The sequence below is a fragment of the Paramisgurnus dabryanus genome, chromosome 3 (genome assembly GCF_030506205.2).
Source record: "Paramisgurnus dabryanus chromosome 3, PD_genome_1.1, whole genome shotgun sequence".
NCBI lineage: Eukaryota > Metazoa > Chordata > Actinopteri > Cypriniformes > Cobitidae > Paramisgurnus > Paramisgurnus dabryanus.
The window spans coordinates 22,549,568-22,574,753 of NC_133339.1; the positions used below are offsets into that span (position 1 = coordinate 22,549,568).

Genomic DNA, 25,186 nt, shown 5'->3' on the forward strand with positions numbered 1-25,186 from the left:
CATCCAGAGCTTTTCTCAACGGGCACAGGAAAAGGCCAACCAAGAGAACTGAAGCATGAGAAGCTTCAATGCCTGGGGGACATTTAAATTAGATATCTTCAGTGCATAGTGGGACCTGATGTCTTAGGAAGTAAAAGGGAAGAAGACAGTGTGGAGGGCAATATGAGTTCAGCAGAAAGTGAAGCAACCATGAGCAAAAGAATCGTTAGAAGACGGACAGGAGCTTGTTTACTTGGGCAAGGTGATCTGTTATCGTGAACGAGCCCAGGAGAAAAGATCTGCTTAAATTTTCTTGTTGGTCAAAGCTGGCTTGGTGTTGGTCAAACGTGTTGTTTACAATGAACAAACGCCGGTCAACCAACATTTTTAATGAGGCTGGGATGAAAGGAAGCTTCAGGAACAAAAATGATCAAAGCCTGATTGGTCAGCACGGCCCAGTCAACCCCTGCTGATACACTAATAACTACCAACTGGTCCAAACAGCATCTTTCGTCATTGAAAGCCATTTAAATATAAATTCAAACTATTTTGTTATAGAATAGCAGATGTCTCATCAGTGCCCAATTTTACTGTAGTTGTCTTAAAAGTGTGAAATGTATTTTAACACTTTCTACAGCTTTTCAAGTGACAACACAAGTTGGCCGCTAACAAAGGGTTGGATGCACGTTGTTATGGTGATATCAGCCAACAAACGTTTTCCCATATTTCCTGTAGCTTCGGAGTAATTAGTCACATGGCGTTTGCAGTGTAGGTGATTGGCTCAAAAAACCTGCATGTGGGCTGAGGGCCCATAAGCAATAGTGGCAGTGAATTAATTTGTGTTTGTATGTTTTTACATACAAAGTGTGTGGGTTGGCTCGGTCCATTTAAAGAGTGACATTGTTATTTTTTTTTAAATAGTAGCTGTAAATGATCTCAATACTCCATAGCTTCACTAGCATACCTTTTAAGTGTGCGCGTACACACACACACAGTGTCATCTGCACCTAAAGCCTGCCATCTCAGGTTAGGGTTACCATAGCAACCAAAAGTGATAATAGCCATATAGTTGGGCACATGCCGCAGGGTATGGGAGTGTGAGATAGAGAGATGTCTCTGTCAAAAAGTCACTGACACTAAGTGGATGATGGCTAGTCATCTGTTATGAAACAGAAACCAGTTAAGACCCTAACACCATAACATCTGACTACCCTGGCTATCACAGGCTAAGTGTACCATCTTGACCATTGGTTCAATGAGGATGCATTGGTTCTCAACAGGTTAAGACCCAGGTTTAGAGCCAAAAATGAGTTGTTGTCTGGTCTGATAGGAAATCAGATTAAATGGAGGCTCAAGAAGAAAGCACTTCTGATATCTGGTGTTGTTGGCATCATATGAGTTCAGCTCTTATGTGACCCTGTCTGTGAAATCTAATGATGAGATTAGGAGCAGCACACTTTGATTTCACTTATTTATATCACTTTAATTTCAATGTTCGACATTGTTTGTTATAAAAGATAACTTAAAAATAAAGATATTAATCTTATATTCACAGAATGTTCTTTACATTATATAGATAATTTATAAACTTATATTTATAAAAAATTATAAAATGCACAAATAAAAATCTACATTTTTCACAACTTTTCATAAAAAAATGTTTCTCACAGACTATACGTGCATGTGAAACAAGCAGCACAGAATAAAGACATCAGGTATATTGCAGAGCTAACTGCACTTCAAATAAATGAATCTATCCGCTCTCTTTCTGTCGCTCTCGTTTCTCGATGCCCTGCAGTGACAGGGCTTTTAAAAATAGCCGCCCCTCCTCCTGATTACTGCACGCGTCTTGATTAATTACAGTGTTTGAGGTGTTACTGTGCTGTGGGTGGGATGGTTTGTGGGAGAGATGCATTGAAACAAGCAGAGAATAGAAGAGTGGGAGCAGACTGCAAGACAAAATGAGACACTCCTGAATTCAACTCTAATGCTTTAGAAGTTTGCTGCATGCTTAACCAGATGGCTGGAATGGGCCAGGTCTCAGTGCACTGGAGTTCGCTGTTTAAACTACAGGCTCAAATCTAAAGCGGAACAATCAGGGCAGGACTTAACAGGGTGGAGGCCCCTGGGCTTGAATACATTTTGGGCCCTACATTATCAGAACAAAAGGTACAAAAGCGGTCACTGGGACGGTACCCTTTAAATGGGTCCTAATATTTACCATTTAGGTACAGATATAGGTAAATTTTTACCCATTATATGCACTCTTTAGGTACAAAGGTGTACTATTTGAAAGGGTACCACCCCAGTGACAGTTTGTGTAAATTATCTTCTGAGAGTGCACATACAGTAAACAACCTAAAATAAAAAATATATCATAGAACTACATTTTAGGGAAGTTTCCCGACAGGGTTTAGATTAATCCAGCACTAGGCCTATTGCTAGGTTATATTAGGGCATTCAAGTAGTTTTTACAAACAAACCTTACAAAAACATCACTGGTGTGCGTCTTGAGACAAAACAATGGCAATGATATATGTTAAGATATATCAGTGCAAAATGTGTTTAAATTAAGACAGATCAAACATGCATTTTAGTCTTGGACTAGGATAAGACCTGACTAGGAAACTGCCCCTATATCTCTAAAGCAGAACATAAGCCCAGTCTAAAATTAAATCATGTATTTTAGGGATGTCACAAATCCAAATTAATCATGCACATTAAAAAATGCCCCATAACAACATTTAAAATCATTATGTTAGACTTAGCTTAAGAAGAGAATGATATGTTTTGATTAACATTCACCTTATTACACACCATATAATGTTATAAACATAATCAACAAGCGTATTTTGTGCATATAGCCTAAGTGGTGCAGTGAAAAGAAAATATTTTAGGATGTAATTTAATAATTATGACAAGACCATCATGTAATATTAGACACCAAAAACCAAAGTGGAGAAGATGATCATTAATTAATTTTGCGTCTGATATGAACGTAATACATTAATACTTTGAACGTAGATATAAAAATGAACACTTTTCAGAAGTTTAAACTGTGATTCTGTTAGCAAACATGTTGAAAGAGAAACTACAGGAAAGTTAGTCTAGCTAGCTAGTGGATTATATCAAAAAGCATCAGGACATCAACATGGCCATGATTTAGTGAATCCTCACCTCCAGATGAAGTAATAAACTGGACTGATGATTTAAATGTTGACATAATCATATGTGCGTTGTTAACTCTCCGGATTTTGTTATGTTTCGTAGCCCTGCTCCACTCGTTCACTTTTCCACAGAAACTGTTTGGTTACAGAGTCGTGTGAGCTGCAGACTTCGAGCAGATTGTATTTCATTTGGCGCTACGCAGACCGCTTGGTGATGATGTCGAAGTACCGCGAGAGCGATTAGAAAGCAGACTTCTCCGTGTGAGCTCTCGCGGTACTCTGATGTAATTTTTTGGCTGTTGTTGAACCACGTGAATACACCCGTCTGCTTTACAATCACTTTTGCGCCGTGATAATTTGATTTCATATAATGATCGGATCGCGCAGTGCCGCATGAAGTTAAATGTACCAAATATCAAATAGCGGACTGTATATGAGGTTCAACCCGCCAAAGTAGCAAGTGCAGCATGCGAATGGTGAGTGATTCAGATGTCAATTTATGAATGAAGTGTCAAGGGTTTGTCACACACTGTTAAGTATTTTCACGCTTTTTTAAATGGGTATACGGAAATCCTTGACCATTACTAGTGGATATACTGCGTATACCTGCTGCGTATCACGTTAGATTACAAACAAACAAGAAAAAACAGAGTTACAAGACCATAGCCTACTCTAGTAATCTTTCATACGGAGCGCTTCATTTTCGCGTTGCTCTTTCTCGTTATCTGTAAAGCTTATTTATGACTCTCATTTCGCGTATTCGCTATTATACTAGCATCTGGGTTTCAAAAGCAGTAAACGCAGGGCGTCATATTCAGCACCAAGATGACTGACATATATATATTAACGAATTAAATGCAGCACCAAACAATTCCGCACCAACCAATAGGCTGTAAAATAATAAATGAAAACGACTGAACAAATCAAACGAACGCAAGCCGGCACGGAGGCCCCTATTGGCCGGGGCCCCTGGGCTCAAGCCCAATCAAGCCCAATGGTAAGTCCGGCCATGGGAACAATAAATAATGAGGATATAGTCTAAGTAGGGACTTAAAACACTTTAATATGCTATAGCAGTGTTTCCCAACCTTTTTTTCTGCCACGACACAGGTTTGTTAGTAAAAAAATCATACAGCACACCACTTTCACAATAAGCATTAACACATCTGCACAAACCTGTAAAGCACTTGGCTATAGTAGGGACTTTAAGCCAGTGGCATGCAGGGTATGCACGTGCAAATGGGAGCGGGCCAATAGGGGGCCCGGACCTGGGCACGCCCCAGCTTTTAATTTAAAACATTTTTTTTCAATTTAATTTTTTTTTGGTAGCAATAAATATATTTTTGAATGCATCTCATGTGTAGTTATTTCTTATTTCATCACCGTGCCAAAAAAAAAGAAAACAGTGTGAGAGGTTACTATAGCGGCTATCTACATGAAAATTAAGGTTGGACAAATATAAACATAAAAGTGGGGCCTCAAAGAGAAAAGAGAAGGCGGAGAAGTTAGTCAGGAGTCAAAAACTACCCAAAACATTTCGTTTTTCTTTATTTAAATCTACCCTTTAAAGTAAAAAAGTAAAGTAAAAATATTTGACTGCCTTATTAAAAGTATACGTTGTTAACAGATCTTTGCGCCACAGTTAACAGTGCCAACGGGCAAGGTTGGGGGGGCTTTGGCTTAAGGGGGCCCGTACATTTTTTTTGCATATGGGCCCGGGACTCACTTGCTACGCCACTGCTTTAAGCACTTTAATAGGCTATAGTAGGGACCTTAAGCACTTTATTAGGCTATAGTAGGGACCTTAAGCACTTTAATAGGCTATAGTAGGGACTTTAAACACTTTAATAGTCTATAGAAGGGACTTGAAGCATTTGGGACTTTAGGCACTTTAATAGGTTATAGTAGGGACTTTAAGTACTTTAATAGGCTATAGTAGGGACTTTAGGCACTTTAATAGGTTATAGTAGGGACTTTGAGCACCTTAATAGGCTATGGTAGGGACTTGAAGCACTTGGGTATAGTAGGGACGTTAAGCACTTTAATAGACTATAGTAGGGACTTTAAGCACTTTAATAGGCTATAGTAGAGACTTTAGGCACTTTAATAGGTTAACACAGTCTCACCCCATGTCGTCAATATTTGACGACACTTGACCATTCGTCATATGTTGACGCGGAGGGTATACCTTTCGCATCATTTTTTGACGAACTGGGGACTTTAATACTATTACGTCCGTTGCATTCTCTTTCCTATTTTCTTACCATTTTCGCGTCAGTTTAGGGTTAGATTACGCAAAATTAAACAGTCTACGCGAAATTAAACAGTTGTCACCTGGCGTTGGGGTAAGAGTTAGGTACGCGAAATGAAACAGTTGTCACCTGGCGGTGGGGGATAGAGTTAGGTTTGGGTAGGGATGTCATTATGTAAATCTAACCCTAAACCGACGCGGAAATGGTAAGAAAATAGGAAAGAGAATGCAACGGACGTAATAGTATTGAAGTCCCCAGTTCGTCAAAAAATGACGCGAAAGGTATACCCTTCGCGTCAACATATGACGAATGGTCAAGTGTCGTCAAATATTGACGACATGGGGTGAGACTGGGTTGAATAGGTTATAGTAGGGACTTTGAGCACCTTTATAGGCTATAGTAGGGACTTTTAGTATAGGCTAATTTAGGAACTTAAAGCAATTTAATAGGCTATAGTAGGGACTTTAATCACTTTAATAAGCTATAGAAGGGACCTTAAAGTACTTAGCTATATAGGGACGTTAAGCACTTTAATAGGCTATAGTAGAGACTTTAGGCACTTTAATAGGCTATAGTAGGGACTTTGAGCACCTTTATAGGCTATAGTAGGGACTTTTAGTACTTTAGTAGGCTAATTTAGGGACTTAAAGCAATTTAATAGACTATAGTAGGGACTTTAAGCACGTGCTATAGAAGGGACCTTAAAGCACATGGCTATAGTAGGGACTTTACGCACTTTAATAGGTTATAGTAGGGACTTTGAGCACCCTAATTAAGGGACTTAAAGCAATTTAATAGGCTATAGTAGGGAATATCTGATTTAACATGATGTTATGTTGCTTTCTGCATGTATCACATCAGCAGCTTTGAAGAGAAATTCTAAGCTACACTGGGAATACTATAGTGCAAGGAAACAGATTTTAATTCTCAAAATATTGCAACATTATTTACCGTATTCCTACACCTTTTTTTGTGAAAATCTTGACTTTTATTCTAGAAATATTACTTCATTCTCGTAATTTTATTTATTTATTTTCATATGGCAGTAACATTTAATTCAGACTTTTTTCTCAAATACCTGTAAGTTAAATGTCACATTTTAATCTTAATATGTTTTTATTTTTTGCGTGGCACTAATCATTTTATGTAATCCACTGCAATTTAAACTTGAGAACTTTTGAACTCGAAAAAGTTTTAAATTAATTAAATTAAAATTTACACTCGAGCAAATTTCTTTAAAAATATTCTACTCTTTATGTGTAGTATTTTCCAATGTCACTGTGTAAAACTTTGTCCAAGACATTTGGGAATTGTCTTTGGGAATTTGGGAATAAGAACAAGACATTCGTTGTTCTTATTTTGTAAAAACACAATTATATAGCGACATCTAGTGGATATAACCACTTAAATATTAAAGGGATGTTTTATAAAAAACAATGCAGTCTTTTGCATAATTTCCTTTCATGCTGTACATGACTACACTTGGGGGAAACGTGTTTTCTGAATGCTTAAAGTACACTACATTTGTTAATCAAAGTAGCCTACACTCTAAAAAACAAACGGTGCTATATAGCACCAAAACAGTTGCTTTGGATCGTAACGATAGAAGAACCATTTTTAGTGCCATATAGCACCGGTGAAGAACCAGTGAAGCACCAGTGAAGCACCAGTGAAGCACCAGTGTAGAACCATATAGTGCTATGTAGAACCATATGTGGTGCTATATGGCCCCTATATGGTTCTACACTGGTGCTTCACTGGTGCTTCACTGGTGCTTCACTGGTTCTTCACCGGTGCTATATGGCACTAAAATGGTTCTTCTATCGTTACGATCCAAAGCAATTGTTTTGGTGCTATATAGCACCGTTTGTTTTTTTAGAGTGTAGTAAGTGATTTAAGCAGCAAATTCACCCAAGCTCCACCACCAATGTTTATAACATTACTCCCTATTATTATTATCATCTACAGACATAGCAGACTACTTTTATATGACTCACATACACTCTAAAAAACAAACGGTGCTATATAGCACCAAAACAGTTGCTTTGGATCGTAACGATAGAAGAACCATTTTTAGTGCCATATAGCACCGGTGAAGAACCAGTGAAGCACCAGTGAAGCACCAGTGAAGCACCTGTGTAGAACCATATAGTGCTATGTAGAACCATATGTGGTGCTATATGGCCCCTATATGGTTCTACACTGGTGCTTCACTGGTGCTTCACTGGTGCTTCACTGGTTCTTCACCGGTGCTATATGGCACTAAAATGGTTCTTCTATCGTTACGATCCAAAGCAATTGTTTTGGTGCTATATAGCACCGTTTGTTTTTTTAGAGTGTACGTCTGTTGATACCTCGACAGTTTCACAGAAACCTTAACATTAAAATGACATTGTGAAACCATATGAAGGTATTATGTTGATTTCAGAGATGATCTTATCAAAAACTACTCAAACTTGTTTCAGCAATTATATAAGTCGTCTTCTTCTTCTTTTTGTTCTTTTGTTTTCTTTTATTTGAGAACTTACGTCATCAGTCACATGTTTGAAAGCAAGATATTCTTAGAAGACTCAAACCAGTTTAGCAGTTCTGTAAGTTTCTTTAGACAGATTCTTGGATGTTTGGTCTGTAATAGATTAATAGGCTTTATAGGGTTACAAAAACTCTCAATACAAACACAAGGAGGCCTTTGCAAAATAAATGTATTATTTTATGTAGAATTTGAATTTTACTTATTTTATATATATATATTTACAAGAAATTCAAGTGGGAAAGATGCAACAGCAGGGTTTTGACCCTGACATGGTCATATCTGTGGTAAAGACTGAACTGCATCTGTTTCCAGAAGTATAAAAACTGAAGCAATCTAAGGTGTAAAAGCAACATAGACATGGACTGTTCATAGTGAAGACAGACATTCTCCATTTCTCTGTCTGTCCTAATGTAACTGAATCTGAACCATACATGTTAGCCCCTCATGACAAGGACAAAGCTTTACTCCATCTCTTTTTTAAATTAAAATTCATACAAAAATGATCCATCAATGCTTTTATATCACATTTTCTAAAGCCTTTCAATGTGAAATTGAGCCCCTTTAACAGGCTATTGTAGATGACACCAACCTTAATTTAATCACATACTGTATCGACATGAGAATAAAATCACATCATTGGGTGGATACAGGACACAATCTAGTTAACATTAATGTTGTTAATAATATAGGCTACTTTAAACAGTTTTTTACTTTTGCTTGTTAATAAATAGTGGTGAAATTTAGTTTTATGTCTCCTAATAATTATCTGTGTCAGAAATCGCTCCTACCTAAATTACTATTCCTTATATACTTTACTAATATAGTCCAACCGTCATGAAGTGAATAAAAAATAGCAAGTAAATTCAGCAGCAAGATATAAATTTACTGTCCTTATAAATAAAAAAGGCCCATTAATTGGCCGAGCACTTTTCTGAAAGGGTTAATTTAAGGGGAAATAAAATATGACTATTATCGAAAACCAATGGATGTATATAAAATATCCTCATGAATATAATAAAACAAATGTGTTTGGGTGTGGGAGCACAAACTTGCATGCACTCAGTGAATGAATATTTATAGATTAGATAGATAGTCATTGTAATGCTATGCCAAAGGCATTCTAGGCATTGTGCAAATGTAATGTCTGCATACACAACATAATGCAAATGTGCATACTTAAAATGTTTTGCCATTGAGTTTATGTACAGTATGGCTGATTTTTAGTTATGCATATGAAATGTTTTAAAAACCTATGCAGGTAATGCTGCTTGCACTTCAAGTTTCTGTTTTTATAACATGACCAAAAAAGCGGGCATCTGATATGCATCTGTCATTCTGTGTAACCTAAGTTTATTAAAAAGTAGAATCTGAAAGTGTTGTTCTACTTTTTAAGTTACAGCCATACAAACTTTGTGGGGAAAACACACAAAAAATGTCACCAGTGGTATCTAATGCAACAAGGATAACAAAAGTCTTGTACTTATAGGCCTACCACAATCTTTGTGTAAAAATAACCACAGTGCCAATGCACAATGCAGAGATTTTTCAATCATTGTTGGCTTCCAATTAAAAAAAAAATATTAATGGCAGGGATAAATAGCCTGCTTACTAAGCAATCCATTGAGTAATTTTGTATACAAAATAGAGACTATTCATCCATGGCATTTAATATTTTGAAATTCATTAACCATAAAAATGACCAAAATCAACATTTTCAGTTAGGGAAGTTTCCAAATTTGGTTAATTTGACCCCATACACTTTTTTGGATTGATGGACAGATTGCAAAATATGTATTACATAAAATTAATGCATATTTTAGTTACACAGTACACAAACCTTTGTGTTGCTGTGTTCAGGACAAATGCATGGGAGCGGAACACAAAATATGTCTGTAACAATCATCAAACAATCGAGTGCAACGTGTCAAGAATTTGTTTACGCTTTGTCTGTCTTACAACTTATCATACACTCTAAAAAAACAAACGGTGCTATATAGCACCAAAACAATTGCTTTGGATCGTAACGATAGAAGAACCATTTTAGTGCCATATAGCACCGGTGAAGAACCAGTGAAGCACCAGTGAAGCACCAGTGAAGCACCAGTGAAGCACCAGTGTAGAACCATATAGGGGCCATATAGCACCACATATGGTTCTACATAGCACTATATGGTTCTACACAGGTGCTTCACTGGTGCTTCACTGGTGCTTCACTGGTTCTTCACCGGTGCTATATGGCACTAAAAATGGTTCTTCTATCGTTACGATCCAAAGCAACTGTTTTGGTGCTATATAGCACCGTTTGTTTTTTAGAGTGTACTGGTGATAGTGTTTGGCTTTAGTGTTCACCAGACGCAATCAGTGCCGCTGCTAGCCATTTTGGTGCCCTAAGCATAATTCCTTTTTAATGCCCCCCACCCCGACCCTGACAAATGTTTTTGCCAGTTTAATTTTTTATTACCAAACATATAACATAATAGCAGAAAGTAAAATCTTCACAGCTTTAGCCAACACACATTAGGCTACACATTTGAAAGTGCAAACTTTTATAGAATAGCAAAATAGAAAAAAATTACCAAACTTAAATTATCAAAATAATTTTCCCAAGTACAATGTCACTTTAAATAAATTACATTAAATAAACATCAATAAGTAAACAAGAATACTCAATATTCTTAAATAAAACAATGATTCAGAGAACTAAGTGTCACAGTAATGTTTGCTTCATATCATAATGACGTTTTATATATTTAACAGTCAGGAATTGTTAGCCTAGCATGTGCACTGACTGCTAACATTAACTTTTAATGAGAAAGTCTTAACCACCGTCACGTCAAAATAAACCACAAAATAAACTACTGCTCAATATCTAAAGAAACGTAGTAAAGAAAGTAACAGCTGACGTCAGTCATTTGTAAAATGCATATGCATAGATAATGTTTTACAGTAAAATCTCACTTAACTTGCACTGAGATTATAAATTATAACAACATAGTTTGCTAACATTAATGTCAGCACAGCAAGTTCGAGGCGCATTACGATTAGCAGCAGCTGCAGCCCATGCGCATTTCCCTTATTTAGGAATTAAACATGATGGACTTACCTGCAAGTGATGCAAGGGCATCAACCCGCAGTTTCTTCTTTTTTTATTTTTTCCGATCCTGACTCCTGCTGTCTTTTCGGGCCATTTCCAAAAGTTGCCTACTGACTGTCCGTTTCTCAATCCGAAGGCTGCAGCCTGCGCGAGGTCGCATATGCAGGCTGCATACGTCATCAAGCCTGGTTTATTTCAGTTAACTGAACATTACATTAGCAAGTCATAAGCATATTACAACAATTTACGATTAACTAAGAATAATAGTCAACTTTATAATCGTTAATATTACGAAATAAGAACGTTTTGATGACGTATGCAGCCTAGAAATGCGACCTCTGGAGGCTGCAGCCTTCGGATTGAGAAACGGCCTCTGTCAAACTTCGTCAGGCGCCCGCGCGTTCAAGCGGCACAGACTATCAAAGGCTGGGGGGCATACTTTCTAGACTAGAGCAATTTAATTATCTCGTTCCCCCTTTTTTTGTAACATATACATTGATAAAAAGTGCCTAATAACATTTCTATAGGCTAATGAAATAATTTCAGCATTATAATTTTTTTTCATTAGGCTATTATTTTTGGTGCCCTCTCAGCACGTGGTGCCCCACGCACAGCGCGTGATGCGCGTTATGGGAGCGGCGGGGCTGCGTGACGCAATGGAAAATTACAGCACATAAGCAGGGGCGTCACTAAACACACCTACTCAGTAATCTCAAGTTTATTGTTAGTGCAATCCTTTACATTGTTAATCTCTGCAAAACGTAATATAATAACCCAATTCACCCAGTCGCACCTTGGCTTAAACACAAACTGATGCATCTGTATTTCCTTTATGCTGCAAGCAGCCCCGCACACAGTCGTCCACGTGACGACACAGGATTTATTTAGACTATAAAAACATGACAAAACTAAGTAATTTTCTAAACTTGATTTTCGCACTGACTGCTGCTTTAATGTGAATGAGTTAAAAAAAGAGCGTGGGGAATAAAGAAAAGTGATCCATGAATGTTGTGTGTTTAACAAAGAATGTAGGCCCTTATCCAGTATCAAAACATTATGCTGCTATTTGTTATTTGCCTATAAAGTTTTGTTGTTTCTAAAAACTACAACCTGCTTTTGCCCTCTGCTTTCAGCACATATACCGTATTTTCATGGTGATGATAGATTTTAAGTAATAATTAACTAACAATGAAATTTAAATAAAGTGTATTCATAAAAACATGTTTGAGATGGTAGAAATAATTAGGGTTGCACGATTATGACATAAAAAATCATAATTTAAAGTTTTAAAATGTTTTATAACTTTCTGTTGAACAGCTATATGGGAAATTCTAAACATCCAAAACTAAATAATATAATGCAATGTTTTTTAAATGCATGCATAACTTTTCCCAGTACTTGTTGCAGTTTAACAGCCCAATAGCTGATAAAGCAATTTTTTACAGTGTATTTTGTTGCACCCAAAGCATTGTTATAAATTCTTCGGAACTTAACAGGTATGTTTTTTTTTAATTGACATCTTAGTTGACATAAAATTGACATTACAGCTCATAATCCATGACATATCTAGAGTCCAATGTCATAGAGAAGTTTGACTGCATATGACACAGGAGCTTGTTAAGCTGGTTCAGTTACATGTTTTTTCATGACTCTGTGAGCATTGATTACAGTCAATCTTGTAATATACAGTGTTTACCATATTAACAGTCTGAGGGATTCTTTCACTTTTGTGTTAGCACAATAACACGGTCTGAGGTCACCTTTCTTTACCTTGCTTGTTATATTGCACTTACATTGAAATATGTTAGTGTGTTGTGCACACTGCTGTATTTGTGTTTCACTGATTGAGTGTTTAGTTGTGTGTTTTAAAGAAATTATTTTATAATTGTACTAAAGGTCATTATTACACAGCCTGTCTTAGCATAAAATTTGCATTGCATCCTACAAACATGACACCAAATCAATATTTCATGTAAATATATTTATTTATAGCAAAAAGCTTAATAAACAGAATAACATACATCCAGCTGGTTGATATTGCAAATAAATCCCCTAAGGGTTATTCAAGACCTCGCTACTTTGCTATATACATAATTTATATATTCCATATTACATCTCTTAAATATATTTATGCATCCCAAATGTAGAATGAGAATTATAAATGTACTTTATAAAAGAAGTATACTTTTTATATTACCACTTTTTCACATATTATTTTATTAATGTATGATTCTGTGTTTGATGTTTAAAACCCAAAATCATGTCAAATGCATGTTTAAAAAAAAAAATAACAGCAGAATGAGTTTACTCATTACTTTACTTTATTTTTTTATTATTTTTATTGAGTGATTTAAACAGTACATGATATCTACATATAACAATCAGATCACATTACAGTAAAGACTGATTGGGTTGAGATCTCATTACACTGTCAGAAATAAAGGCGTTACTGGAAGGGTACCCTTTAAAAAGTTTATAATATGTACAATTTACTAAAGGTACAAAAAACAGCATGATATTAAGATACCAATATGTATCTCTTCGATGTACTAATATGCAGCCTTTAGGTACAAATCTGTGCTTTTTGAAAGGGCACCCCCTTATACTACAGATACACAACTAATTTTTATTACTAGTTTGCTTTCAAATAATAGAAAAAAAGAAAGAAATGAAAAAAACTTCCCTCATCACCAAATTTATGACAGTGTGTACACACATGTTGCTTCTTCGCTATATTCCTGCAATTACACTGAAAAAAATAAAGGCTAGATTTCCTTGAAAATATAGTGCATCACTTTGCATCCATTTTTTTCAGTAAGTTTCACATGGAATTTTAAACAATTTATGTAATGGATGCAAAAATGATGCACTATATTTTTAAGTAAATCCAGCGTATTATTTTTTACAGTGTATTATGACAATCTTCAATTAAAGAGAAAGAAGATGAGAGAGATGATGGAGAATGTGAGGGAAAGGGGAAATAAGCAAAGGCTGGGTGAGCCTCCACTAAAGATATCATAAGTCATATAATAAATGGGAAACGGAATAAACGGAACATCGCCCCTGATGACACTTGCGATCCAGCCCTGATACTGAGACACTCTGGTGTACACACCAGGAAAACTGGGGTCTCCACATCCTAGACCAAAACTTACAACGCCAGCCTGTATCCATCTGCTCTCCTGCCTAACAACCAGTGGCCCTCCCGAATCACCCTGCATAGAAATTAATATTAATTTATTTCTATCAAACAAATATAGCTAAGCGCATAGGTTGTAATGCAGTGTCCCAGTTCTATTTGATGAAGCCCTTAAATCAAGACTGATACTGAGATCTTACTTCTAGTTCATGGCAAGACAGTTCATCCCAAAGTTATTTCAAGGGACTGTAATAAATGAGCTGTACTTGAATACAAAATGCATCATAAAATGAATGATTGACATTTTACCTGACATGAGTCTTTCCCTCCAACATTTAATAGTCCAGCACACAGCATGTTGTCTGTGATATTACCGTCATAGGAGAAATTGCAGTTATAGCTGCTCACAATTGGAATCTCCACCTCCTGCAATATGTCTGGAAAATTGCTGTCTATAACATAAAAAAGATGCAGTATAGTTCAGTGAAAATTGTGTTCGTTGTTGTGATGTGTTGCTTCAAAATCTTGCAAATGTGTAATTTTAAAGCAATGTTCACTTACTTCCAGAAGTGTCCCCCCATCCTGTCACCCAACTTGAAAGTCCCTGATCAAATTCACTGCCAGCAGCAGCAAGACAAACTGGTAGAATATATTCAGTGAAATTCACAGGAGAGGAGAGCTGAAGCAGTGCTATGTCATTGTCTTGAGTATTTAGGTTATAGTTAGGATGTCTGATGAGTTGAATCACTGTTCTGTAAATCTCTTGCGGGTTTGGGCCTTGCTGGCTCTGACGTCCCAAGTAGATCCCAAAGTCTGATTGTTGGGAGCTATAAATAGAAGCCAGTTTTAATTCATTTGCTCTTAATTTAACACTTACAATTTATTTAGGCCTGAACTACGTCATACCCAACAAAGCAGTGAGCTGCAGACAAAATCCAATCGTTGTTGATGAGACTCGCACCACAGACATGGCTATTAGTATTGAGATCGTGAATGCTTACTTGCCAGGGCCAAGACCCCTCAGTCGCATCCTGCCCTCCAACAATTTTGTTGTTGCGAGGAGCTTGGCCGCACACTGAGGAGAGAACTGAACTGTTTGAGTAGTACAAATGACTAAAAAATGTGTTTAACATTCTGTGTGAAAGTTCAGGACTTACCATCTACCATCTGACAGAAACTGCCTATATGAGGAGGAAAAAAGAAAATATAATTAATTAGACTAAAAATGAATGTTATTTAACCAATTTCTAAGTGTTTATGCGGCTAAATATGACAAGAATCATAAAGCACAGGCATAGAGACAGAGCTGCAAAACAGGGTGGACTTTTTTGGATCCATATAACTTATTTTTAAATTCATAATTTCTCATTGACTTCAAAGTGACATTTATTGGCATTTTTCTCTGCAGGGCATTACATTGTGTACTAGATCCTGGAGAAGTATTGTACATTGTTAGTTCATGTTTGCTAATGCATTAACTCATGTTAACAAATGCAACCTTCAAGTATTACTGATGTTGTCAGAGTATTCCTCGTTTGTTTTCTTTACATGTTCCAGTTTATTTATTCATTTTCCAGATATCAGTCGCTCATCTGGGTACATCGTCGTCAACTGTTCCTCATTTGTTTGATTATTCTGTTGACCTGTGTCTTGATTAATCTGATCTCCTATTTGATAATAGTTTGATTTAAAATGTTATTTTTTTTTCATCGTCTTGCGCTTTGTGGATTACACACCCAATCTGTGACAGATATAGGACTTAAGTCAAATCCCAGACATCTTAGTTTACGCTAATTTCAGCAATTACTACTACAGCATTTTTTTTTTTATTAAAAGTTGTATCTGTTAACAATAATGCACCATGAACTAATGTGAATAACCAACGAGAATTCGTACATATTTTAAGAGTTGGCTAATTCGTATCAATTTATACGGCCACATTCGTACGATTTGCCTTGACCCCTTTGACATTGGGGTTAAGTGCTAGGTTAGGTTTTGTTGGTTTTTTTTCATGAGAATCGTTCACATTTTACAGTAAGGCCATTAAACAACAAACCTATGAAACCAAACAAACTACACTGTAAAAAATTTCCGTAGAAATTACAATGTTGTTGCAGCTGGGTTGCCGGTAATTTACCGTAAATTTACATTTATGTTATTTACTGGCAAGAGTTTGTTCAAAGTTAACTAAATTTTAAATATTAACAAGTCTTTATCTTTACAGAATAAAACTATACAATAACAGCCTCATGCAAAGCATTCTGGGAACCAGAAATAATCTTCAACCTTTTTCTGTTTTTTGCTTCAGATTTTGTTTCCCAGAATGTTTAGCTTGATGCTGTTTCTTTAGTTTTACTCTGTAAAGACAAAGACTTGTTAATGTTTAATGTTCATTTAACTTTGAGCGAAATGTTGTCAGTAAAAAACATAGATTTAAATCTACGGTAAGTTACCGGCAACCCAGCTGCAATTTCTACGGAATTTTTTACAGTGTACCTTTAAGATAGCAGTCTTTTTATTATTTCAGTCAATTCCAGAATTTAAATCTTTAATTTGACACATAAAATATGTTTATAAAATATCTTTGATATATTTTTGAAAGTAACACACACTACGTTTAAAAAAAATTCAATGTGACATTGCTATTAGTTAGAAAATCTTTCACTGTTTAAGAGTTTTAATAAACACACGCCTACCTGCTAGATTAAGCACAGCCACAGCAACACACAAAACTGTATTAAACCCCATTCTTGTGTTCTGACTGCTGACAAGTGACGTGTAATATATCACTACAGGCTTTATATAGAGGTATTTTGCCAACTCCCCATTTCTAATATTATCTCATCTTTTAGTTTCTTTTATGACCAGGAACAATGGAAACATCACACAAAGAAACTTTGTTTATAAGTTATAAGTTCAACTTCTTTAGCCCACATCAATTAGTGTAATTTTTAAAAGTTAGTGAGATTTACATTTTAATTAACTTATCATGCATTGTTTATTTGTCAAATCACATTTATTTGTATATAACATTTTTTTTACAATCCACACTGTTTAGAAAATCATAATGGAATCAGAAATAAAGAATAAATGTCTGCCCTGTAATACTACTGGGAGACCACTGACTATCCATTTCTATTTTTGAATATAAGAGTCATCTTCTCATTGATAGAATTATACAGGCACTTCCCGTTCATAGTCACTCCCCATCTTTACAACAAAGACCTGCTGTTCAGTTCATTCTTTGTGTGATTGTTACAGTGTCTACAGGTGCGGTTAAATAGACTGTTCAATGCTGAGGTGTCATATGCATTTATACAGCAGTTATAGTTGAATAAATAATATTAAAAGAGTATTGTTAAATATAGACAGATGAATATTACATCAAATTATACTTTGAGTATAATATGTTTGATCTTTTATTATAATAAATCATGAAAACAGTGTGAGATGCATAGTAACAGCATTATCCATTTGGCAAACACTTTTATCAAGAGCAATATACAAGCAAGTAAATAGATTTACTGTAAATTAAAAAAAAATATTTTAAGACATTATCACTCTGTGCTCCTGTAAAATACCCCTAATGAACAACAAATTGATGCTGGGTTCACATACAATTGTGTGGGTATTTGACATTTTGAAATGTAATCTAGTTATTTTCATCTTCACGGAGTTAATTCCAAGCCAACTCCAAATCCGGTATTTTCAGTTTTGAAATGTCAACGAGTTCATTAAATGTCAATGATGACATCTAAGCAATGTAAGCAATGTAAAATCACAAAACGAAAACCAGTTCAGCAGCTCTGGATGTCTGCAATTGCGTTTCTTTTTTGTCTTATGCTCATATTTTGAATGAGCTGCATAAACCCCAAAGAAAACTGTCAAAGGTCTCAAGGATTCGAGTTACCATTTTTATTTCAAGGGAAACTTTTAACTTTCACTTCTGACTACACATTTTATGCTGCCTTAAATATTTACAAGTTATTTCAATCCTACTATTTAAAATTTTGACCTGTGGTGAGTTGCTGTAACATATATGTCCAAATCAGCAGAAATTGCTTAAGTTAATGTAAAAACATTTTAAATATAAGTTTAAATGACTTCAATTGGGCTGTACTTAAGTAGAGCAGCTTTCACTTTATACAGTAAGATTGTAAAATACATCAGGGAGACTAATGTAAGTTTTTACTTGAGTTTAAAAGACTAAAACAATACACCTATGTTTTACAGACCAGACTTAAGGCTAGTCCTTGATTAAAACAGCTGTCTCAACTGAAAATAACGTGCACATACAGATCTTAAAATATGCCAGTGTTATTGAATTGTCTTAAGATACACACCAGTAATGTCTTTTTCTAAGGCATGTTTATAAATGAATGCTTACATGTCTTACTAAGGCCAGGTTTGTCACGATCACCATTGGGCTCTCTCTTCTGGCCATCAGAGGCTTTACTACCCAAGCTCTCAGGACTGTTCATTATCACTATCATTGCTAAGTATTGTTTGCCCTGGCGGCTGCTCCATAGTCATATGGAAACATGATTGGACAAGTGTGAAACTGATGCTTTAAATCTTTAAAACACTACTGAATCTGGTAACACCTAAAAAAATTAGTTTTATAAACATTATAAAACCAAATGCATAAATAAAGCGCCAAGTTTTACCTTATCCCAGCCAACATTGATATGTGGGCCCAACGTGGGTCCTATCTAGGCAGCATGGGTTCGCTCGAACTGATTTTGCCAAGTGGTTGATGTCCTCAGGGCAACATATTGTGTTGCTGCGCGGTTCGTGACTTGTGCCAGGGCTAGCATCGCTACTCATAGCTTACATCAACTTTTACTAGGAGTGATTTCTGATTTTAAATGGATTTCTCAAAATAGCATGCCAAACTTTATCTGTCGAGTAGAAACTTTGCGTGGGAAGCCCAACCTGTGCTTTTAGCGCACGCCAGCGTGTGAAATACTCTTCAAAAGCACTCTGGTCTTGTTTCTTTCTTCAGAGGCCTTTCTCTTCTTGTCATACAATTCGTAGACACTTTTTTTCTTGCGACCCTCAGACATTTTGAAAAAACACGGTGAGAACGCGAGATTCAATGAATGGGTAAAACCGTAAACCACCACACATGAAAGTGCGCATGTGCAGAAAGCGAACCTAGGGACTACGTCTTACGTCAACATATCACCAGAATGATTGACAACTGGGATGACCAATAGTCTTGATGATCCACCCGGAAAAAGAAAAGTTTCCAAATGTTTTATTTAATTTTGCGTATAACTTATAAAGCATTAAATGATCTAGCATCTTTAGGAGATACTTGTCAGATTATAATCCATCATACATTGCCATAGCAAAATTCTGTTATGTTAATAATTCCAAGAATGTCACCATGCTCTAAAGGTGGTGAATATTCTTACTATATGGCCACGAAAGTCTGGATTAACTTTCCAAACTTGTTTGAGATTCAGACATATTCAGTCTGGTTAGATGTTTATGCCATAATAATTAGTCTATGTAGTAAATGAATAGTAAAATGTAAATGAACAATGAACATACTGATTTAATATTTTTCATATTTCATAACCACATATTTTAAGCAGTGCTGGTTTTAGAAGGAACTAAAGGGGTTGGTGTTAATTAAAAATGGGGTGGTGACAAAACACTTCTATAAAAAGCCTGCAGTGCTTTAGTTCACATATCATCTGTCAGCAGTCAGTATAGTTTTAAGAATGAGGTTTAACACAGTTTTGTGTGTTGCCATGGTTGTACTTCTCAATCTAGCAGGTAGGAAACTATAAATATCAGAACATCTATATGTGTACTCAACTATTTTAAGACATCCTGTATTACTAAGTTTTACTGTTATTTAGTATAGTTTATTCAAGTGTACTAACTTGGTACAACTGCGTAGACTTATACTTTAATTAGGCTATATTTGTGGTGTATAACTTTTACTACTGTTAGCTGCAATGACTGTGGTTGATTTGGTAAATAAATATAAACAGCATAATATTGTTATTGAGGTAATAAAACATCTTTTTGTAAACAGTTTGACTTTCATAAATTGTTGAATTGTTTTTTACAATCCATAATTTTACAATATTGCACAATCATAAATTATCATAAAAGGAGTGTTCTTTTATTTAATATTGTATTCCCCCTGAGCCAGATTTTGCCATTGAATCACTGTTTTTTATATACTGTATATTTTTCATTTACATACATTTTCTTATTGTTAGAAAACAACTGAAGTGTTACCTTGAATTTAAAGCTGCGGTCTGCAACTTTTTTGATCATATTCTTGGATCATGTTCAATGAAAGCAACACTATGCTTCGATAAAACAACATAAATAAGACTGTTTAAGAAAAAACCCATGCTTCTAGATCCACCTTGAGCCTGTTATTTGTTTTGCAAAAATTCACCGCACCCGATTTATTTGGTCCAATCAGTGCAGGCCAATTCACTTGGTCAAATCAGCGCAGGGCTGTGTACAATCTGCATGTCAATCACAGTTCCTGCATGCGCCACAGATCCCCCCTCGCACACACAATATTACATGCATCCGCCTGAAGTTCAAATGTAGGGCCCTATAAAATCCGTTTTATTTTTTCCCAAATTCCGTTTTATTTTTTCCCAAATTCCGTTTTCTCCGTTTTAGTTTTTGCAAATTCCGTTTTATCCGTTTAAATTTTTGGCAATAATTTTTTTTTACCCTTTACTGTTATTTTAGTTATAAAAAGAGTGTGCACGTGAGAAAGGTGCAGTGAGACAGACGTGGATGAGAGAGTGCATGTATCTTTGCGCTCACAGTGAACAGAATGTTGACAAAACGTACAAAATAACAGTTCTCCGGTCACATAAAAGTCATGTGGAAACTGCTAGGAAGTGCTTAGCGTTGAATTTCTTAATTTTTTCGCTGACGAAAGCAGAGTCGTGGAGAGCCGCTTCACCATGGTTTCAGTGTTTTGGAGAGTGTCTGAAACGACGGGAGGGGATGTGTCACCCAGATTTACTCCCTCCGGTCTGCATTTCCCCCAGACATACGTTCGTCTCCCACACAAAAACATAATTTTATTCAAATTATGTAAAATTCCACGAAATTCCGCGTTAATACTAGATTCCGTGTTAATTTGCCAATTCCGCGATTCCGTCCGCGATTCCGTGATTGCGGAAAATATAGGGCCCTACAAATGTGTTTCGGTTTGAACGCAGCGTGATGGCGGAGAGAACTTTCACTAACAAACGTCCGATTCCTCGGTTAACAACCAGAGCTAGGAAAACAACCAAGGAAAAGAAGGAAATAAAGAAAGAAAGTGACCGTGACCGTAATAAAACTAGAAGGATCAATATCGGACCGGCATTTGAAATGTGGAGGTATCTACGAGATTTTAAAGGGTTCTAGCTTGCCACATTTCTTCTTGACAGTTAATTGTGCTTTATCAACCATTGATTGTATTTCGGAGTGTTATGTAAGTAATCTAAGTATTCTTGCTAAGTATGCGTTCACAATAATACTGGTGCACACGCACCGACGAGGACGAGCTCGAAGGGAGGTTGCTTGGTGGTAGTGGGGGAGGGGTAAGACATTTTAAATATTTGAATCAGCTCAATACTCCAGAGTTGCCAACCGCAACATTACATGAAAGTTTCACACAATACCTGTCTGATTGCCATTTTTAGCTCAAGGCAAATTGCAAAGTGATATCATGTGTTTTCTGTTTTGTAAAAGTTCATCTAATGACGATTATATTATCAGTGTAAACGTAAAAAAAATCGGGAAATATCACTTCTATAACCAGATTATTTGCTCTGTAAAGGGTCAGCATCATGCGTTTTTGGTGTCATTGTGCTCATATTTTAAATTGTATTATTTTGAACAATTGAAACAGTCTTTTGCACTATATAATTCTTGTTTTCTCCTCATCTAGGCTCTTTCTGTCAGCTAGATGGTAAGTATGTCTAAGTGACCATGAAAACTCAAAACGTTTAACACAGAACGTTTTGAACTCTTTTTTCACATGCTGTACTGTCTTCTGTCATCAGTCTGTGGCCAAACCTCCCTTAACACAAAGATTATTGGAGGAGAGAATGCAAATGCAGGGTCTTGGCCCTGGCAAGTAATGATCAAGTTCACCAGCTCTGAAGTTATTTATACCTGTGGTGGGAGTCTCATCAATAAAGACTGGGTTTTGGCTGGAGCTCAATCCTTCAATGGGTATAAAGTGATGCAAGCTTGAATAAAATTTAAGCATTAAATCAACATTTAGCGTATGGATTAAAACTGACCTCTATTTATAGCTTCAACAACATTTCAGACATTGTGATCTACTTGGGAAGTCAGAACCTGAAAGGCCCAAACCTGCATGAGATAAACAGAACAGTAATTCAACTTATCAAACATCCTGACTTTGATCCAAAGAGTTTTGACAATGACATAGCACTGCTTCAGCTCTCCTCTTCTGTGAATTTCACTGATTATATTAAACCAGTCTGTCTGGCTGCTGCTGGTAGTGAATTTGGTGAAGGACTTTCAAGTTGGTTGACAGGATGGGGGTACACCTCTGATAGTAAGCGAATGTTGCTTCAAAATGGTACATTCAAGATTTAAAACAATGTCACAGCAATAAGATGCATGATGTGTAATGAGCATTTTTATGTTTTACTGTAGATAGCCCATTACCTGACATATTACAGGAAGTCGAGGTTCCATTTGTGAGCAACTATAACTGTAGTATTTTCTATAATGGAACGCTCAATATCACTGACAACATGCTGTGTGCTGGACTAATAAATGTTGGAGGCAAGGGCCCGTGTTCGGTAAGATGTATTAACAGTCAGACATTTCATTCATTCAATCAGACCCAGTTCATTTATTATGTTGTTCTAAACCAAAACTAAGACCTCTAAATTGGGATTAAATTAAAAAATAAACACATCACCAATCTATAAGAAACCTATCTGGCATCATACCTTATCTGTTATTGATAGTTTACCTGTGGGTGTAAATGTGAAGTGTTTGTCATTGCAGGGTGATTCAGGAGGGCCACTGATCAGTAAGCAGCACTCCAGATGGATTCAGGCTGGAATTGTGAGTGTTGCAATAAGTTCTACGTTCTGTGTGGACCCCATGTTTCCAACTGTGTTCACCAGAGTGTCTAAATATCAGGATTGGATCAATGCTGCTATAGTCACCAACCAGCCTGGATTTGTAAAATTCCCTGATTATAATTATTATACTCCAGATTATAGGCCTACTACACCAGATTGTCCCTATCCTTTATTTCCTGATATTTTCAGTGGAAGCTCATCCAGTCTTTACTTCCTTCCTTCACTTTCTCTTACATTCTCCATCATCTCTCTCATTGTCTGTCTGTTTTTATAAAGGTTGTTTGGGTCACTGTTATTTTTATAAGGTCAAAGGTTTCTGATGTCTCATGAATATGTTAAGAGAGCAGTTTGATTGGTCATTTATTTAGCTTTTTGTCTTCTTTTAATATTTTATTTGAAAAGAAAAAATGCATAAACCTCTGATAGTTTTGCATTCTTTTGTATATTTTAAAGGGGATATTTCAAAAGATTTTTTAAAGATTATAGATTAATCTTTGGTCTCACAGGGTACGTATGTGAAGTTTTAGCTCAAAATAACATATAGATAATTTATTATAACATGTTAAAAATGCCACTTTGTAGGTGTGAGCAAAATTGAGCCGTTTTGGGGTGTGTCCTTTAAAATGCAAATGAGCTGATCAATTCACTAAATGGCAGCAATGTGGTTGGATAGTGGAGATTAAGGGGCGATATTATCCCCTTCTGACATCACAGGTGGAACCAAACTACAATTACCTATTTTTTCACATGCTTGCAGAGAATGGTTTACCAAAACCAGGTTGACCTTTTCAAATTTTCTAGGTTGATAGAACCACCGGGGACCCAATTATAGCACTTAAACATTAAAAAAGTCTGAATCTTTATATCTAAACTCCTAGTAATAAAGTTGAAATATCTGTGTATCGCACAATGTGATTTAATGTGACATAAATTTGAGATTCAAAGCTTCTTGGGAATGAAATGATTTCTATTCATCCTATTTTTGATAAAAAAATAACAGATAAGAGACTGGTGAACCTTCTTTAATAAGTTTAAGCATCAGTTTGCAGGTGATTAATCATCCGGTCCAAATTCCTGTTTTTTATTTGGAGTTTTCAGAATGGGATCATGTTATTATCGTCAGTGACAAGAACCATTAAATTAGCTTTTTTCAACATATTATGAATAAGATTAGGAATAAGTGTGAACGTGAAGAAAAATGTAAATTAGCCCATATTTTACTTATCCCATTCTAGATGTATATGACTTTCTTCCTTCAGCCGAACACAATTTGAGTTTTACTGTATAACATCTGCCTTCAGTTTAATAATAATACAAATATTATATGGTACTGACAGAGAAAGTCAGTGCCATAAATACTTGCTGCTATTGTAAATATCAATGTCTCTACACAAAATGTATTTAGTCTAGATACTCTTATTGCATTGTCACAAAGGTCAATTGTAAAAAAATAAAAATATGCACAATGTCATGCAATACTAAATGTGGAATACATTTCTGGTCATATTATCGTAATTTGTTTGTTTGTTTGATTGTATTTATTTGTGTGTGTGGGGGATGGGTTATGTGGTTTACCGGGAATAGTGTATGATGAAAAGTTTGCTGTGATACTCCATATAACTCCATACACAAGCCAGAAACGAAGCTTGGTTTTTGCAAAAGCCATCTTAAGGGTTAATGGTGCCACCTAGTGATCAACAGTAAAAAATGACAAATTTTACCTCTTTGCAAAAGGAAAAACCACCAACAATCAAGAATGCATGATTATATGGTGCATGGCTTTGCAAGAAAAAAAAAAGTTTTTATAATGGAAGTCAATGGGGCAAAAACAGCCACAAACAGTAATGAGGGAGAAACTAAATTAATCTGATTCTGCACAAAAACAAAAAGCCAATGGTTTTACCAATTT

At 35.9% G+C, this 25,186-nt stretch overlaps 2 protein-coding genes across 3 annotated transcripts; one reads left to right on the forward strand and one right to left on the reverse strand.

The window, feature by feature from the left end:
- Positions 1-13,346: 13,346 nt before the first annotated feature.
- LOC135771597 (trypsin-like) lies at positions 13,347-16,927 on the reverse strand. 2 transcript variants are annotated; one of them, XM_065282018.2, is made up of 6 exons: positions 16,861-16,927; positions 15,322-15,345; positions 15,071-15,239; positions 14,726-14,991; positions 14,474-14,616; positions 13,347-14,240 (listed from the first exon to the last, which is right to left on the reverse strand). In XM_065282018.2, the coding sequence occupies exons 1-6, from the start codon at positions 16,910-16,912 to the stop codon at positions 13,950-13,952; spliced, it is 945 nt and encodes a 314-aa protein (XP_065138090.1). In that variant the 5' UTR covers positions 16,913-16,927; the 3' UTR covers positions 13,347-13,949. The 2 variants fall into 2 exon arrangements, with proteins under 2 accessions (XP_065138090.1, XP_065138020.1); XM_065281948.2 differs by having other exon boundaries at positions 13,349-14,240; positions 15,071-15,251.
- A 2,950-nt stretch (positions 16,928-19,877) lies between these two features.
- Positions 19,878-24,760, forward strand: LOC141281982 (trypsin-like). The gene is made up of 6 exons (XM_073814147.1): positions 19,878-19,951; positions 22,098-22,118; positions 22,213-22,384; positions 22,468-22,736; positions 22,838-22,986; positions 23,198-24,760. The coding sequence occupies exons 1-6, from the start codon at positions 19,897-19,899 to the stop codon at positions 23,549-23,551; spliced, it is 1,020 nt and encodes a 339-aa protein (XP_073670248.1). The 5' UTR covers positions 19,878-19,896; the 3' UTR covers positions 23,552-24,760.
- The last annotated feature ends 426 nt before the right edge of the window (positions 24,761-25,186 follow it).

What these genes read in the sequence shown, in the direction of transcription:
- LOC141281982 (XM_073814147.1), top strand. Translation starts at nt 19,897, where the DNA reads ATGAGGTTTAACACAGTTTTGTGTGTTGCCATGGTTGTACTTCTCAAT. An exon ending in TGTACTTCTCAATCTAGCAG is followed by an intron (nt 19,952 to 22,097) that starts GTAGGAAACTAT and finishes CTCCTCATCTAG; the next exon opens with GCTCTTTCTGTCAGCTAGAT. An exon ending in GGAGCTCAATCCTTCAATGG is followed by an intron (nt 22,385 to 22,467) that starts GTATAAAGTGAT and finishes CTCTATTTATAG; the next exon opens with CTTCAACAACATTTCAGACA.
- LOC135771597 (XM_065281948.2), bottom strand. Translation starts at nt 16,912, where the DNA reads ATGGGGTTTAATACAGTTTTGTGTGTTGCTGTGGCTGTGCTTAATCTA. An exon ending in GCAGCTCACTGCTTTGTTGG is followed by an intron (nt 14,992 to 15,070) that starts GTATGACGTAGT and finishes TTCTATTTATAG; the next exon opens with CTCCCAACAATCAGACTTTG. An exon ending in GAGGGAAAGACTCATGTCAG is followed by an intron (nt 14,241 to 14,473) that starts GTAAAATGTCAA and finishes ATTTCTATGCAG; the next exon opens with GGTGATTCGGGAGGGCCACT.